Source organism: Argopecten irradians, chromosome 9, assembly GCF_041381155.1.
Source record: "Argopecten irradians isolate NY chromosome 9, Ai_NY, whole genome shotgun sequence".
NCBI lineage: Eukaryota > Metazoa > Mollusca > Bivalvia > Pectinida > Pectinidae > Argopecten > Argopecten irradians.
In genome coordinates, this window is record NC_091142.1 from 1,289,162 (window position 1) to 1,305,575 (window position 16,414).

The 16,414-nt window shown below is 40.1% G+C and overlaps 1 protein-coding gene across 4 annotated transcripts in view; it reads right to left on the reverse strand.

Annotated features, from left to right (window-relative positions):
* The window catches only part of LOC138331057 (calcium/calmodulin-dependent protein kinase kinase 1-like), a 248,457-nt gene that overhangs the window by 33,635 nt on the left and 198,408 nt on the right, over nucleotides 1–16,414 (reverse strand). Inside the window, exons 1-2 of one of the 4 annotated variants that reach the window (XM_069278512.1) lie at nucleotides 7,766–8,278; nucleotides 6,389–6,548 (exon numbers count right to left, since the gene is read on the reverse strand). The exons of 2 other annotated variants lie outside the window; for them this stretch is intronic. In XM_069278512.1, the coding sequence (XP_069134613.1) occupies nucleotides 6,389–6,408 (20 nt within the window). In that variant the 5' untranslated portion in view covers nucleotides 6,409–6,548; nucleotides 7,766–8,278. Of the gene's footprint in view, nucleotides 1–6,388; nucleotides 7,028–7,765; nucleotides 8,279–16,414 lie in introns of those variants that run through there. One more of the 4 variants, XM_069278511.1, reaches the window with a different exon arrangement.

Consider the following 16,414-nt stretch of genomic DNA (forward strand, 5'->3'; position numbering starts at 1 on the left):
AACTGTCCTACTTGGGACATACAACTGCCATACTTGGTACATACAACTGCCCTACGTGGCACATACAACTGCCAAACGTGGGACATACAACTGTCCTACGTGGGACATACAACTGTCCTACATGTTACATACAACTGTCCTACGTGGGACATACAACTGCCATATGTGGGACATACAACTACCCTACGTGGGACATACAACTGCCATACTTAGTACATACAACTGTCCTATGTGGCACATACACCTGTCCTACATGGGACATATACAACTGCCCTATGTGGGACATACAACTGTCCTACTTGGGACATACAACTGCCATACTTGGTACATACAACTGCCCTACGTGGCACATACAACTGCCAAACGTGGGACATACAACTGTCCTACGTGGGACATACAACTGCCCTACGTGGTTCATACAACTGTCCTACATGGGACATATACAACTGCCATATGTGGGACATACAACTGCCCTTCATGGGACATATGCAACTGCCATACTTGGTACATATAACTGCCCTACCTGGCACATACAACTGCCAAACGTGAGACATACAACTGACCTACGTGGCACATACAACTGTCCTACGTGGGACATACAACTTCCATACAAATGCTCTACATGGGACATACAACTGCTCTACGTGGGACATACAACTGCCAAACGTGGTACATATACAGCTGTCCTACGTGGCACATACAACTGCCATTCGTTGGACATACAACTGCCAAACGTGGGACATACAACTGTCCTACATGGGACATACAACTGTCCTACGTGGGACATATACAACTGCCATACATGGGACATATACAACTGCCATACGTGGCACATACAACTGCCAAACGTGGGACATATACAACTGTCCTATGAAGGACATACAACTGTCCTACGTGGACATACAACTGTCCTACGTGGTACATACAACTGCCAAACGTGGTACATATACAGCTGTCCTATGAAGGACATACAACTGTCCTACATGGGACATACAACTGCTCTACGTGGGACATACAACTGCCAAACGTGGTACATATACAGCTGTCCTACGTGGCACATACAACTGCCATTCGTTGGACATACAACTGCCAAACGTGGGACATACAACTGTCCTACATGGGACATACAACTGTCCTACGTGGGACATATACAACTGCCATACATGGGACATATACAACTGCCATACGTGGCACATACAACTGCCAAACGTGGGACATATACAACTGTCCTATGAAGGACATACAACTGTCCTACGTGGGACATACAACTGTCCTACGTGGTACATACAATTGCCCTACATAGCACATACAACTGCCCTACATGGGACATATACAATTGTCCTACTTGGGACATACAAATGTCCTACGTGGGACATACAACTGCCATACGTGGGACATACAACTGCCCTACATGGGACATACAATTGCCCTACGCGGGACATACAACTGTCCTACGTGGGACATATACAACTGCCCTACATGGGACATACAACTGCCATACGTGGGACATATACAACTGTCCTACGTGGCACATACAACCTGGGTGGTTTAGTGCTATGTCAGATTTAATTGCTTTGAATTGATATCTTAAGCTAATTGGGTTTTTTATTTTTTATTTTTAATCTAATATCATTTTGTTATGTAACCGTAGGTATGGTAGCTACCTTTTTATAGATCATTACGACTCGTGAAAAAAATAGGCACCTGAATTACTTAGCCATGGTCCTTTAAATTGACATATGGGCCCAGTTTCACAAACATTCCTTAAAGGATTCACTTAACTTAAAATTCTCCATAGGAAAGCATTACAAATTGTAAGGAAGTGCTCCTTAACTTGTTAAATTGTTTCCTTATATTACTTCTGTAATGCTTTCCTATGTGGAATTCTAAGTTAAGGGATTCCTTAAATTTGAGGAATGTTCATAAAACAGGACCATGGTATTATTTAAAGTCTGGCAGGGTTACTGAATATGTTTTCTAGTTTCTAACCATTAACATCCTAGACAAATCCTGCACATGTGTAGTGTAATTACGTTTGTCTATTATAATCAAGGCCACATGCCACCTCTGGTTTAGTTTACAGTTTGTACAACTGTTTTGTCCGTACTGAGGAACAAAGCTGAAACAAACAAATACCCACAAGAGGTCCATGGGGCCTTATCTCTCACCACAGTAATATGCTAGGACGACATAATATATATTACAAATACATATTTTAGGATCTATTTCTCAGCAACATATTTGATTTCTCACAACTTTCTCTATGAGTAAGTTTATTCTATGCTAATTTCCAACAAACATTGCTTCATTATTTCATTACAACTGTTTCTCGGTGAAGGTGACATGATATATCCCCATATGGCCCCTGAAAGGGTAAGACCCACCATTTAAACAAAATTAGTTCCCTTTCATCCAAGGATGCTTCACACCAAATTAGGATTAAATATCTTCATTTCTACAGGAATTATAAGAAATCTGTCCCTGCTGGGCCCAGGCCCTTCTACAGTGTACTCAAACCTGATGAATCATCCTTTCTAATTTACCTAAACACACTCCACATTTCTGCTGTCAGGAATTTATGCAGACACTATAATTTTGACAGTGTTATTATGTAGGCAGCTAAAAATCAGAATAATTACATAATTAATGATCTGCATCATGTGCACACATACTAAAGACTATAACAAGTCTGCTTCTCATTTTTAATCTGTCATCATGCAGCAAGTTCAAATTATATAAACATCTTGTACAAAATTCAAATTTAGCTTTGAGTGCTTCATATTTCACTATTATTCATTAGGTAGAATGTAAGATACTTTAATCACTCAGTCACCATGGCCCAGAGGTGGAGGGCTAGTGGTAGAATGTCAGACACCTTAACCATTCAGCCACTGTGACATAGAGGTGGAGGGCTAGTGTTAGAATGTCAGACACCTTAACCATTCAGCCACTGTGACATAGAGGTGGAGGGCTAGTGGTAGAATGTCAGACACCTTAACCACTCAGCCACTGTGACATAGAGGTGGAAGGCTATTTGTAGAATGTCAGACACCATAACAATTCAGTCATGACATAGAGGTGGAGGGCTAGTTATAGAATGTCAGACACCTTAACCACTCAGTCACCATGACCCCAAAGTGGAGGGCTAGTGGTAGAATGTCAGACACCTTAACCAATCAGCCACTGTGACATAGAGGTGGAGGGCTAGTTACAGAATGTCAGACACCTTTACCACTCAGCCACTGTGACAAAGAGGTGGAGGGCTAGTGGTAGAATGTCAGACACCTTAACCACTCAGCTACTGTGACATAGAGATGGAGGGCTAGTGGTAGAATGTCAGACACCTTAACCATTCAGCCACTGTGACATAGAGGTGGAGGGTTAGTGGTAGAATGTCAGACACCTTAACCACTCAGTAACCATGACCCGGAACTGGAGGGCTAGTGGTAGAATGTCAGACACCTTCACCACTCAGTCACCATGACCCGGAGGTGGAGGGCTAGTGGTAGAATGTCAGACACCTTAACCACTCAGTCACCATGACCCGGAGGTGGAGGGCTAGTGGTAGAATGTCAGACACCTTAACCAATCAGTCACTGTGACATAGAGGTGGAGGGCTAGTGGTAGAATGTCAGACACCTTAACCACTCAGTCACCATGACCCTGAGGTGGAGGGCTTGTGGTAGAATGTCACACACCTTAACCAATCAGCCACTGTGACATAGAGGTGGAGGGCTAGTGGTAGAATGTCAAACACCTTAACCACTCAGTCACCATGACCCGGAGGTGGAGGGCTAGTGGTAGAATGTCAGACACCTTAACCAATCAGCCACTGTGACATAGAGGTGGAGGGCTAGAGGTAGAATGTCAGACACCTTAACCACTCAGTCACCATGACCCAGAGGTGAAGGGCTTGTGGTAGAAGGTCACACACCTTAACCACTCAGCCACTGTGACATAGAGGTGGAGGGCTAGTGGTAAAATGTCAGACACCTTAACCATTCAGCCACCATGACATAGAGGTGGAGGGCTAGTTATAGAATGTCAGACACCTTAACCACTCAGCCACTGTGACATAGAGGTGGAGGGCTAGTGGTAGTATGTCAGACACCTTAACCACTCAGCTACTGTGATATAGAGGTGGAGGGCAAGTGGTAGAATGTCAGACACCTTAACCACTCAGCCACTGTGACATCGAGGTGGAGGGCTAGTGGTAGAATGTCAGACACCTTAACCATTCAGCCATGACATAGAGGTGGAGGGTTAGTGGTAGAATGTCAGACACCTTAACCACTCAACCACTGTGACATAAAGTTAGAGGGCTAGTGGTAGAATGTCAGACACCTTAACCACTCAGCCACTGTGACATAGAGGTGGAGGGCTAGTGGTAGAATGTCAGACACCTTAACCACTCAGTCACCATGACCCAGAGGTGGAGGGCTAGTGGTAGAATGTCAGACACCTTAACCACTCAGTCACCATGACCCAGAGGTGGAGGGCTAGTGGTAGAATGTCAGACACCTTAACCAATCAGCCACTGTGACATAGAGGTGGAGGGTTAGTGGTAGAATGTCAGACACCTTAACCACTCAGTCACCATGACCCAGAGGTGGAGGGCTTGTGGTAGAATGTCAGACACCTTAACCACTCAGCCACTGTGACATAGAGGTGGAGGGCTAGTGGTAGAATGTCAGACACCTTAACCACTCAGTCACCATGACCCGGAGGTGGAGGGCTAGTTGTAGAATGTCAGACACCTTAACCAATCAGCCATTGTGACATAGAGGTGGAGGGCTAGTTATAGAATGTCAGACACCTTAACCACTCAGCCACTGTGGCATAGAGGTGAAGGGCTAGTGGTAGAATGTCAGACATCTTAACCACTCAGCTACTGTAACATAGAGGTGGAGGGCTAGTGGTAGAATGTCAGACACCTTAACCACTCAGCCACTGTGACATAGAGGTGGAAGGCTAGTTGTAGAATGTCAGACACCTTAACCATTCAGCCATGACATAGAGGTGGAGGGCTAGTTATAGAATGTCAGACAACTTAACCACTCAGTCACCATGACCCGAAGGTGGAGGGCTAGTGGTAGAATGTCAGACACCAAAACCACTCAGTCACCATGACCTGGAGGTGGAGGGCTAGTGGTAGAATGTCAGACACCTTAACCACTCAGTCACCATGACCCGGAGGTGGAGGGCTAGTTACAGAATGTCAGACACCTTAACCACTCAGCCACTGTTACATAGAGGTGGAGGACTAGTGGTAGAATGTCAGACACCTTAACCACTCAGCTACTGTGACATAGAGGTGGAGGGCTAGTGGTAGAATGTCAGACACCTTAACCATTCAGCCACTGTGACATAGAGGTAGAGGGCTAGTGGTAGAATGTCAGACACCTTAACCTCTCAGTCACCATGACCCGGAGTTGGAGGGCTAGTGGTAGAATGTCAGACACCTTAACCACACAGTCACCATGACCCAGAGGTGGAGGGCTTGTGGTAGAATGTCAGACACCTTAACCAGTCAGCCACTGTGACATAGAGGTGGAGGGCTAGTGGTAGAATGTCAGACACCTTAACCACTCAGTCACCATGACCCGGAGGTGGAGGGCTAGTGGTAGAATGTCAGACACCTTAACCAATCAGCCATTGTGACATAGAGGTGGAGGGCTAGTTATAGAATGTCAGACACCTTAACCACTCAGCCACTGTGGCATAGAGGTGGAGGGCTAGTGGTAGAATGTCAGACACCTTAACCACTCAGCTACTGTGACATAGAGGTGGAGGGCTAGTGGTAGAATGTCAGACACCTTAACCACTCAGTCACCATGACCCGGAGGTGGAGGGCTAGTGATAGAATGTCAGACACCTTAACCACTCAGTCACCATGACCCGGAGGTGGAGGGCTAGTGGTAGAATGTCAGACACCTTAACCAATCAGCCACTGTGACATAGAGGTGGAGGGCTAGTGGTAGAATGTCAGACACCTTAACCACTCAGTCACCATGACGCGGAGGTGGAGGGCTTGTGGTAGAATGTCACACACCTTAACCACTCAGTCACTGTGACATAGAGGTGGAGGGCTAGTGGTAGAATGTCAGACAAACTTAACCAATCAGCCACTGTGACCAAGAGGTGGAGGGGCCTGGGCTATAGTGGTAAAAAGGTCAGAACACCTTAAATGAAAATAATTATTGTATGTAGATAGTTTGCTTATTAAATCATCCTGCTGTAGCTATCAACCCAACTAATAATAATACCTGATGTTTCTGGTCACTCAAAAACATTTCTATAAAAATTCATTGGCAGATGATCGGCATAATCACCTGGATTCAAAACAAACAATATTCTATATCAAATTACAGTGAGTGGTATAACTTACAGTAGATATGCCTTGTACATGACTGTCGTCTGCTTTTATCTCTGTAGCCAAGGTCTGCTATCTGTTGGCCTCATAACTGTGTTGTCAGGTAGAGAAGTTGGAGCAAAGTTTGCCATCAGGCCATTTCGTGGCCCCCTCACAGATATCACCCTCTCACCGACTATGTAGTATATTATATAAACAGATGATTAAATACACTTCATGCCACTGGCAGACCACCTTTCATTTATTCCAAAGGAATTTTTATGACATCTGCTTGGAATTTAACATCCATAGCTCTATTGGTTGTGTATATACATGTATCATAATGTATACCTGTAAAGTTTGACATGAATTCCTCTGTCCAAACTGATATTCTCCTATCTTTAATTTGATCTTATATAAAACTAGATCAATTTCTGAAGATGATAAATTTTTTTTCCATTCAGACTCGACTTAACAATTCCCAGAGTTTAAAATTCAAAGCCAAACTTTGCACATGATCTGTGTAATCAAACATTCATTAGCACCTGATCTAACATGTCAGCGGATCTTTGTCGCGCAAATTAAACACTCCTCCTAATGCGTTACATGGAAATCCGATATTATCAACATCTGTGATCGAAACTCTCTCATACCAGATTGGATTCCTCCTGTAGCCTTAAATCATTAGAAACATCAAATTTAATATTTTGGTTAAACATTAAATGAAAATTATTATATTTCCCCAATAAAGTATAATTCGTTTCCTAAATCATAATCTTTGCACAAGATACCGTGTACTGAATTAATTCAAATTTTCTAAAAAAACAACAATGATAAATCTGCAATCTTTAGTTTTGAAAATTCTAATTTTGTAAAAAATATGATTTATGAATTTGATACAAAAATTTGAATTATAATTTTCTTTCAAAATATTACTGCTTTGGTTTTTGCTATATCATGATGAAATTGACATTTAAAATGAATTCCCATGGATAACTTTAACCAAATCAAATATGTTTCAAAATTCTACACATGAATTTTAAACTTTTGTTAGCTATTGATGCATTTTAGTAGTCTTGGTTCGAATCCTTCTGACCCTAGCTATAGTTCTACTGTAGTAAGCAGATTGTAACATCACTTTGAAAGCCTAAACCTTTTTCTTTGCATTTCACTTTTTGCTTGCATGAAGAGTAATAATTATCTAGAAATTTTATGCTTTTGGGTAAATATAAATACAGCTACCAATGACAACTGGCTTATAGATAACCCCTGGCTAACCCCACCAATTAAAACTTTACAACTAATGCACTTGATGAAATGCTCAGGTTGGAGATACAATTCCAAAGTTAAATCACAAAATATGTATGATTTGCTTCATGTCTCATTTGTTGAATATCAATAGTAATGATTTACTTAGGTATGTATAACAAGCTGAGGATTCCGTCTGTGTATATGTGTAAATTGATTCACTAGAAATGCCCTTTAATCCAGTTTTCCGATACAACCATTATTATTTTTTTGCCAGCTGATACAGGTTGTATATGAACACATTCACATTGCTGTTGTTAAGTCATTAAGGAATTTCCGATACTGACACACAAAACAAAACGATACCGCAATCAGGGACAGTAATATCCATATCAGTGGGTCTTCTATCACAGGTAATGGTGTGTAATGCCGAACACAGAGGAAGTTAATTCAAGGTATAAACTCCAGCACAAAATCACCGTGTCAAATTCACCGTGTCACATTCACCCTGTACACCTACACACAGGGAGGCAATTTCTTCCAACTTCTCAAAATAGAATAACAGGTGTTTGTGATTACCTGTATTGTAATTAAGGTAGAAGTAAATTCATGTGTATAATAAGCCCATTCCTAACATAAGGTGTTGATATACAATGTAAAGGGCTTGTCACTAGACCGTGACACAGATCACTAACGTAAACAAACCAGTCATGTGACAGGAAGTTGGATTGATTTCCCTTAAAGGTGAAGTAAATTCTCAAAAGTTTTGAACAAAAAAATAAAGGTTTTAGATGGTGATAATTAAGATAAAGGTTTTTCCTTACATATCTTAAAGCATGGCAGGATGACTCCATAATAAATTGAAAATAATACAATATTTTTGTAAGGATGTCATCACGTCAACAATGACTTTGAATAAAATTAAAAATTTCATAGCTTACAATAAATACTGTATGGCTGTAATGTCAAGGTCATATTTTGATCAATTAAACATTAAAACACTTTTATAAACAGTCTAATAAACGAACTCTACAACACACAAATGAAGGAAATCCAATTCTCCACACTGTTTCAATTTCTTTTTTCAATTGTTGCCAAATCTGGTGTAGCTTGATTAAGATGATATCAAATTTTTTAGCAATAATCGCTGAAATATTGTTTGTTTTTTTAAATGTTCTTAATAGGAATACGAATTGGTTTCTGTTACTTTTATTTTTGTTATACAACTTAATTACAGCTGGTACAGCAAATACCAGTATTAAATCCTAGTGAACTTCTACACAAAGCATCAAACACTTCATTCAGATCTAAAAGCAACATGCTTATATATTATAGATCCTGGATGATAGCCACATTCTATTAACCATTAAATCAGTAAGGAGGGGGGGTGGGGGGGGATAAGAAGGGGTAGAGGTAGGGGGAGGTGGAGGGGGGTTACCTTGGCTTAAATCTCCCCATCCCATGACCTTGAAACCTAAGAGTGATTATAGAGAAATGTGTTACCTGCCTACTGTGCTAATGTAAAATTCAAGTACAGCATATCTCTATTGGTGAACCAGCTCTCAAACACAGTGTGTAAACTTCACAATACATGTATATGTAAGTACTATTTGACCTCTGGGGCACAGTGTCTGAGTGGTTAATGTGACTGATATTCTACCATTAGCCCTCCACCTCTGGGTCAAAGTGGTCAAGTGGTTAAGGTGTCTGGCATTCTCCCACAAGCCCTCCACCTCTGGGTCAAAGTGGTCAAGTGGTTAAGGTGTCTGACATTCTACCACAAGCCCTCCACCTCTGGGTCACAGTGGTCAAGTGGTTAAGGTGTCTGACATTTTACCACAAGCCCTTCACCTCCGGGTCATGGTGACTGAGTGGTTAAGGTGTCTGACATTCTACCACAAGCCCTCCACCTCTGGGTCAAAGTGGTCAAGTGGTTAAGGTGTTGGAGATTCTACCACTAGCCCCCACCTCTGGGTCACAGTGGATAAGTGGTTAAAGTGTCTGATATACTACCACTAGCCTCCCCCCTCCCCCACCTGTGGGCATGGTTCCTAAATGGTTAAGGTGACCTGCCTAGGTGAACCTTCATATGAGACAGATCCCTTCAGAACTTTCTGTGAAATAGTGGTAACAAGAGTTGTTAAAGGACAGAAAGACATACCACAGACCACCGTTAAAAGGCTATTTTGGTGATACAATGGAGGCAATATATCACAGGGGGTTAACATCCTTCATAAAAAATTGTAACATCGATTACAGCAAAACACAGTTGAAGTTGTTAGGTTTTTTAAATACATTATCCAGAGTACTATGGAGAAACACATCATCCCACATCAATGTACCACAGCGTATGAATACCTGCTCCTCGATCAACAAACTCTACAGACACAGTTCACCAACTCTATGTTATTTTTGTATCATTATAGGCTATTTAATGTTTGACTTATTTCATTAAACTCCAACACAGAAGAAGAAATGTTACCTGAAATATTGCTGGAATCCTCACCACCATCCACTGTCAGCCAAATGAATGCAGTGTTATACTTGTGATTTTTAAAAAAGTTCATGTGATGTTTAACCTACATACTGTACATGCTACTGTACATTATACATACATAATAACATTGCAGTATAATACATGGTAGAGTGATCACTAGACTAGTAGCCACATCTATTGGACTACATCAGTAACCACGGTGAAAGCTGCCTTCCACTGTTAGTACACCAGTATGGCTGAAATAAATGTCCTAATATTCCATCATTTCATGCTATTGAATATATCTGAATATGGAGAAGCAGGCATTCCATCAAGTTTTTCTGTAAGGCCAAGCTTATTGATATTTGTGGTTCTGAATGAACCTATATAGATATTCTAACCTTATGATTTAATATATCTATTTGTACTAAATTCTGGCGAAAGACACCTTTAAATATTTCAAAATGAGAAAAAAACACCCACATTAAACATTAACATCACAAATAATATGAAGAAAATGATAATTATGTAAGGATTCTGGCTACCTTAGAAAATAGCTAAAAGTGGATATTAATTATCTCCCTTTGGCTTCAATTTTGACATATAACTCCCTTTGGCTTCAATTTTGACATATATCACACTGACCAGAGATTAAGTTTTACCATTAACTTGTAGGCAGGTTATTAATAACACACATTTCACGAGTCTGTTAAACATCTACAGAATGATTATAAGGGAAGCTGAAACTAGCCTGGCTATATACCTATCTACACCTAACCCTACAACAACATCCCCACCCCCACCTCCTACCCCCACCGCTAACTCCTACAGGTAGTACAGAAGATTGACTCCTTCTATCTATCAGGGAGTACAGAAAATTGACTCCTATCTATCAGGTAGTACAGAAGATTAACTCCTTCTATCTATCAGGTAGTACAGAAGATTTGACTCCTTCTATCTATCAGGTAGTACAGAAGATTGACTCCTTCTATCTATCAGGTAGTACAGAAGATTGACTCCTTCTATCTATCAGGTAGTACAGAAGATTGACTCCTTCTATCTATCAGGTAGTACAGAAGATTGACTCCTTCTATCTATCAGGTAGTACAGAAGATTGACTCCTTCTATCTATCAGGTAGTACAGAAGATTAACTCCTTCTATCTATCAGGTAGTACAGAAGATTGACTCCTTCTATCTATCAGGTAGTACAGAAGATTGACTCCTTCTATCTATCAGGTAGTACAGAAGATTGACTCCTTCTATCTATCAGGTAGTACAGAAGATTGACTCCTTCTATCTATCAGGTAGTACAGAAGATTGACTCCTTCTATCTATCAGGTAGTACAGAAGATTGACTCCTTCTATCTATCAGGTAGTACAGAAGATTGACTCCTTCTATCTATCAGGTAGTACAGAAGATTGACTCCTTCTATCTATCAGGTAGTACAGAAGATTGACTCCTTCTATCTATCAGGTAGTACAGAAGATTGACTCCTTCTATCTATCAGGTAGTACAGAAGATTGACTCCTTCTATCTATCAGGTAGTACAGAAGATTTACTCCTTCTATCTATCAGGTAGTACAGAAGATTGACTCCTTCTATCTATCAGGTAGTACAGAAGATTAACTCCTTCTATCTATCAGGTAGTACAGAAGATTGACTCCTTCTATCTATCAGGTAGTACAGAAGATTACTCCTTCTATCTATCAGGTAGTACAGAAGATTGACTCCTTCTATCTATCAGGTAGTACAGAAGATTGACTCCTTCTATCTATCAGGTAGTACAGAAGATTGACTCCTTCTATCTATCAGGTAGTACAGAAGATTGACTCCTTCTATCTATCAGGTAGTACAGAAGATTGACTCCTTCTATCTATCAGGTAGTACAGAAGATAGACTCCTTCTATCTATCAGGTAGTACAGAAGATAGACTCCTTCTATCTATCAGGTAGTACAGAAGATTGACTCCTTCTATCTATCAGGTAGTACAGAAGATTGACTCCTTCTATCTATCAGGTAGTAGTACAGAAGATTGACTCCTTCTATCTATCAGGTAGTACAGAAGATTGACTCCTTCTATCTATCAGGTAGTACAGAAGATTGACTCCTTCTATCTATCAGGTAGTACAGAAGATAGACTCCTTCTATCTATCAGTAGTACAGAAGATTGACTCCTTCTATCTATCAGGTAGTACAGAAGATTGACTCCTTCTATCTATCAGGTAGTACAGAAGATTGACTCCTTCTATCTATCAGGTAGTACAGAAGATTGACTCCTTCTATCTATCAGGTAGTACAGAAGATTGACTCCTTCTATCTATCAGGGTAGTACAGAAGATTGACTCTTCTATCTATCAGGTAGTACAGAAGATTGACTCCTTCTATCTATCAGGTAGTACAGAAGATTGACTCCTTCTATCTATCAGGTAGTACAGAAGATTGACTCCTTCTATCTATCAGGTAGTACAGAAGATTGACTCCTTCTATCTATCAGGTAGTACAGAAGATTGACTCCTTCTATCTATCAGGTAGTACAGAAGATTGACTCCTTCTATCTATCAGGTAGTACAGAAGATTGACTCCTTCTATCTATCAGGTAGTACAGAAGATTGACTCCTTCTATCTATCTATCTATCAGGGAATACAGAAGATTGACTCCTTCTATCTATCAGGTAGTACAGACAACAAAATCCTTCTATCTATCAGGTAGTACAAAAGATTGACTCCTTCTATCTATCAGGTAGTACAGAAGATAGACTCCTTCTATCTATCAGGTAGTACAGAAGATTAACTCCTTCTATCTATCAGGTAGTACAGAAGATTGACTCCTTCTATCTATCAGGGAGTACAGAAGATTGACTCCTTCTATCTATCAGGTAGTACAGAAGATTGACTCCTTCTATCTATCAGGTAGTACAGAAGATTAACTCCTTCTATCTATCAGGTAGTACAGAAGATTGACTCCTTCTATCTATCAGGTAGTACAGAAGATTGACTCCTTCTATCTATCAGGTAGTACAGAAGATAGACTCCTTCTATCTATCAGGTAGTACAGAAGATTGACTCCTTCTATCTATCAGGTAGTACAGAAGATTGACTCCTTCTATCTATCAGGTAGTACAGAAGATTAACTCCTTCTATCTATCAGGTAGTACAGAAGATTGACTCCTTCTATCTATCAGGTAGTACAGAAGATTGACTCCTTCTATCTATCAGGTAGTACAGAAGATTGACTCCTTCTATCTATCAGGTAGTACAGAAGATTGACTCCTTCTATCTATCAGGTAGTACAGAAGATTAGACTCCTTCTATCTATCAGGTAGTACAGAAGATTGACTCCTTCTATCTATCAGGTAGTACAAAGATTACTCCTTCTATCTATCAGGTAGTACAGAAGATACTCCTTCTATCTATCAGGTAGTACAGAAGATTGACTCCTTCTATCTATCAGGTAGTACAGAAGATTGACTCTTCTATCTATCAGGTAGTACAGAAGATTGACTCCTTCTATCTATCAGGTAGTACAGAAGATTGACTCCTTCTATCTATCAGGTAGTACAGAAGATTGACTCCTTCTATCTATCAGGTAGTACAGAAGATTAACTCCTTCTATCTATCAGGTAGTACAGAAGATTGACTCCTTCTATCTATCAGGTAGTACAGAAGATTGACTCCTTCTATCTATCAGGTAGTACAGAAGATTGACTCCTTCTATCTATCTATCAGGTAGTACAGAAGATTGACTCCTTCTATCTATCAGGTAGTACAGAAGATTGACTCCTTCTATCTATCAGGTAGTACAGAAGATAGACTCCTTCTATCTATCAGGTAGTACAGAAGATTGACTCCTTCTATCTATCAGGTAGTACAGAAGATTGACTCCTTCTATCTATCAGGTAGTACAGAAGATTGACTCCTTCTATCTATCAGGTAGTACAGAAGATTGACTCCTTCTATCTATCAGGTAGTACAGAAGATTGACTCCTTCTATCTATCAGGTAGTACAGAAGATTGACTCCTTCTATCTATCAGGTAGTACAGAAGATTGACTCCTTCTATCTATCAGGTAGTACAGAAGATTGACTCCTTCTATCTATCAGGTAGTACAGAAGATTGACTCCTTCTATCTATCAGGTAGTACAGAAGATTACTCCTTCTATCTATCAGGTAGTACAGAAGATTGACTCCTTCTATCTATCAGGTAGTACAGAAGATTGACTCCTTCTATCTATCAGGTAGTACAGAAGATTGACTCCTTCTATCTATCAGAGTACAGAAATTCTTCTATCTATCAGGTAGTACAGAAGATTGACTCCTTCTATCTATCAGGTAGTACAGAAGATTAACTCCTTCTATCTATCAGGGAGTACAGAAGATTGACTCCTTCTATCTATCAGGGAGTACAGAAGATTGACTCCCTATCTATCTATCTATCAGGTAGTACAGAAGATTGACTCCTTCTATCTATCAGGTAGTACAGAAGATTGACTCCTTCTATCTATCAGGTAGTACAGAAGATTGACTCCTTCTATCTATCAGGTAGTACAGAAGATTGACTCCTTCTATCTATCAGGGAGTACAGAAGATTGACTCCTTCTATCTATCAGGTAGTACAGAAGATTGACTCCTTCTATCTATCAGGTAGTACAGAAGATTGACTCCTTCTATCTATCAGGTAGTACAGAAGATTGACTCCTTCTATCTATCAGGTAGTACAGAAGATTAACTCCTTCTATCTATCAGGTAGTACAGAAGATTGACTCCTTCTATCTATCAGGTAGTACAGAAGATTGACTCCTTCTATCTATCAGGTAGTACAGAAGATTGACTCCTTCTATCTATCAGGTAGTACAGAAGATTGACTCCTTCTATCTATCAGGTAGTACAGAAGATTGACTCCTTCTATCTATCAGGTAGTACAGAAGATTGACTCCTTCTATCTATCAGGTAGTACAGAAGATTGACTCCTTCTATCTATCAGGTAGTACAGAAGATTACTCCTTCTATCTATCAGGTAGTACAGAAGATTGACTCCTTCTATCTATCAGGTAGTACAGAAGATTGACTCCTTCTATCTATCAGGTAGTACAGAAGATTGACTCCTTCTATCTATCAGGTAGTACAGAAGATTGACTCCTTCTATCTATCAGGTAGTACAGAAGATTAACTCCTTCTATCTATCAGGTAGTACAGAAGATTGACTCCTTCTATCTATCAGGTAGTACAGAAGATTGACTCCTTCTATCTATCAGGGAGTACAGAAGATAGAACTCCTTCTATCTATCAGGTAGTACAGAAGATTGACTCCTTCTATCTATCAGGAGTACAGAAGTCTTATCTACAGAGTACAGAAGATTGACTCCTTCTATCTATCAGGTAGTACAGAAGATTGACTCCTTCTATCTATCAGGTAGTACAGAAGATTGACTCCTTCTATCTATCAGGTAGTACAGAAGATTGACTCCTTCTATCTATCAGGTAGTACAGAAGATTACTATCCTTCAAGATACTCCTATCTATCAGGTAGTACAGAAGATTTACTCCTTCTATCTATCAGGTAGTACAGAAGATTGACTCCTTCTATCTATCAGGGAGTACAGAAGATTGACTCCTTCTATCTATCAGGTAGTACAGAAGATTGACTCCTTCTATCTATCAGGTAGTACAGAAGATTGACTCCTTCTATCTATCAGGTAGTACAGAAGATTGACTCCTTCTATCTATCAGGTAGTACAGAAGATTGACTCCTTCTATCTATCAGGTAGTACAGAAGATTGACTCCTTCTATCTATCAGGTAGTACAGAAGATTGACTCCTTCTATCTATCAGGTAGTACAGAAGATTGACTCCTTCTATCTATCAGGTAGTACAGAAGATTGACTCCTTCTATCTATCAGGTAGTACAGAAGATTGACTCCTTCTATCTATCAGGTAGTACAGAAGATTGACTCCTTCTATCTATCAGGTAGTACAGAAGATTGACTCCTTCTATCTATCAGGTAGTACAGAAGATAGACTCCTTCTATCTATCAGGTAGTACAGAAGATTGACTCCTTCTATCTATCAGGTAGTACAGAAGATTGACTCCTTCTATCTATCAGGTAGTACAGATCTAGATTGACTCCTTCTATCTATCAGGTAGTACAGAAGATTGACTCCTTCTATCTATCAGGTAGTACAGAAGATTGACTCCTTCTATCTATCAGGTAGTACAGAAGATTGACTCCTTCTATCTATCAGGTAGTACAGAAGATTGACTCCTTCTATCTATCAGGTAGTACAGAAGATTGACTCCTTCTATCTATCAGGTAGTACAGAAGATTGACTCCTTCTATC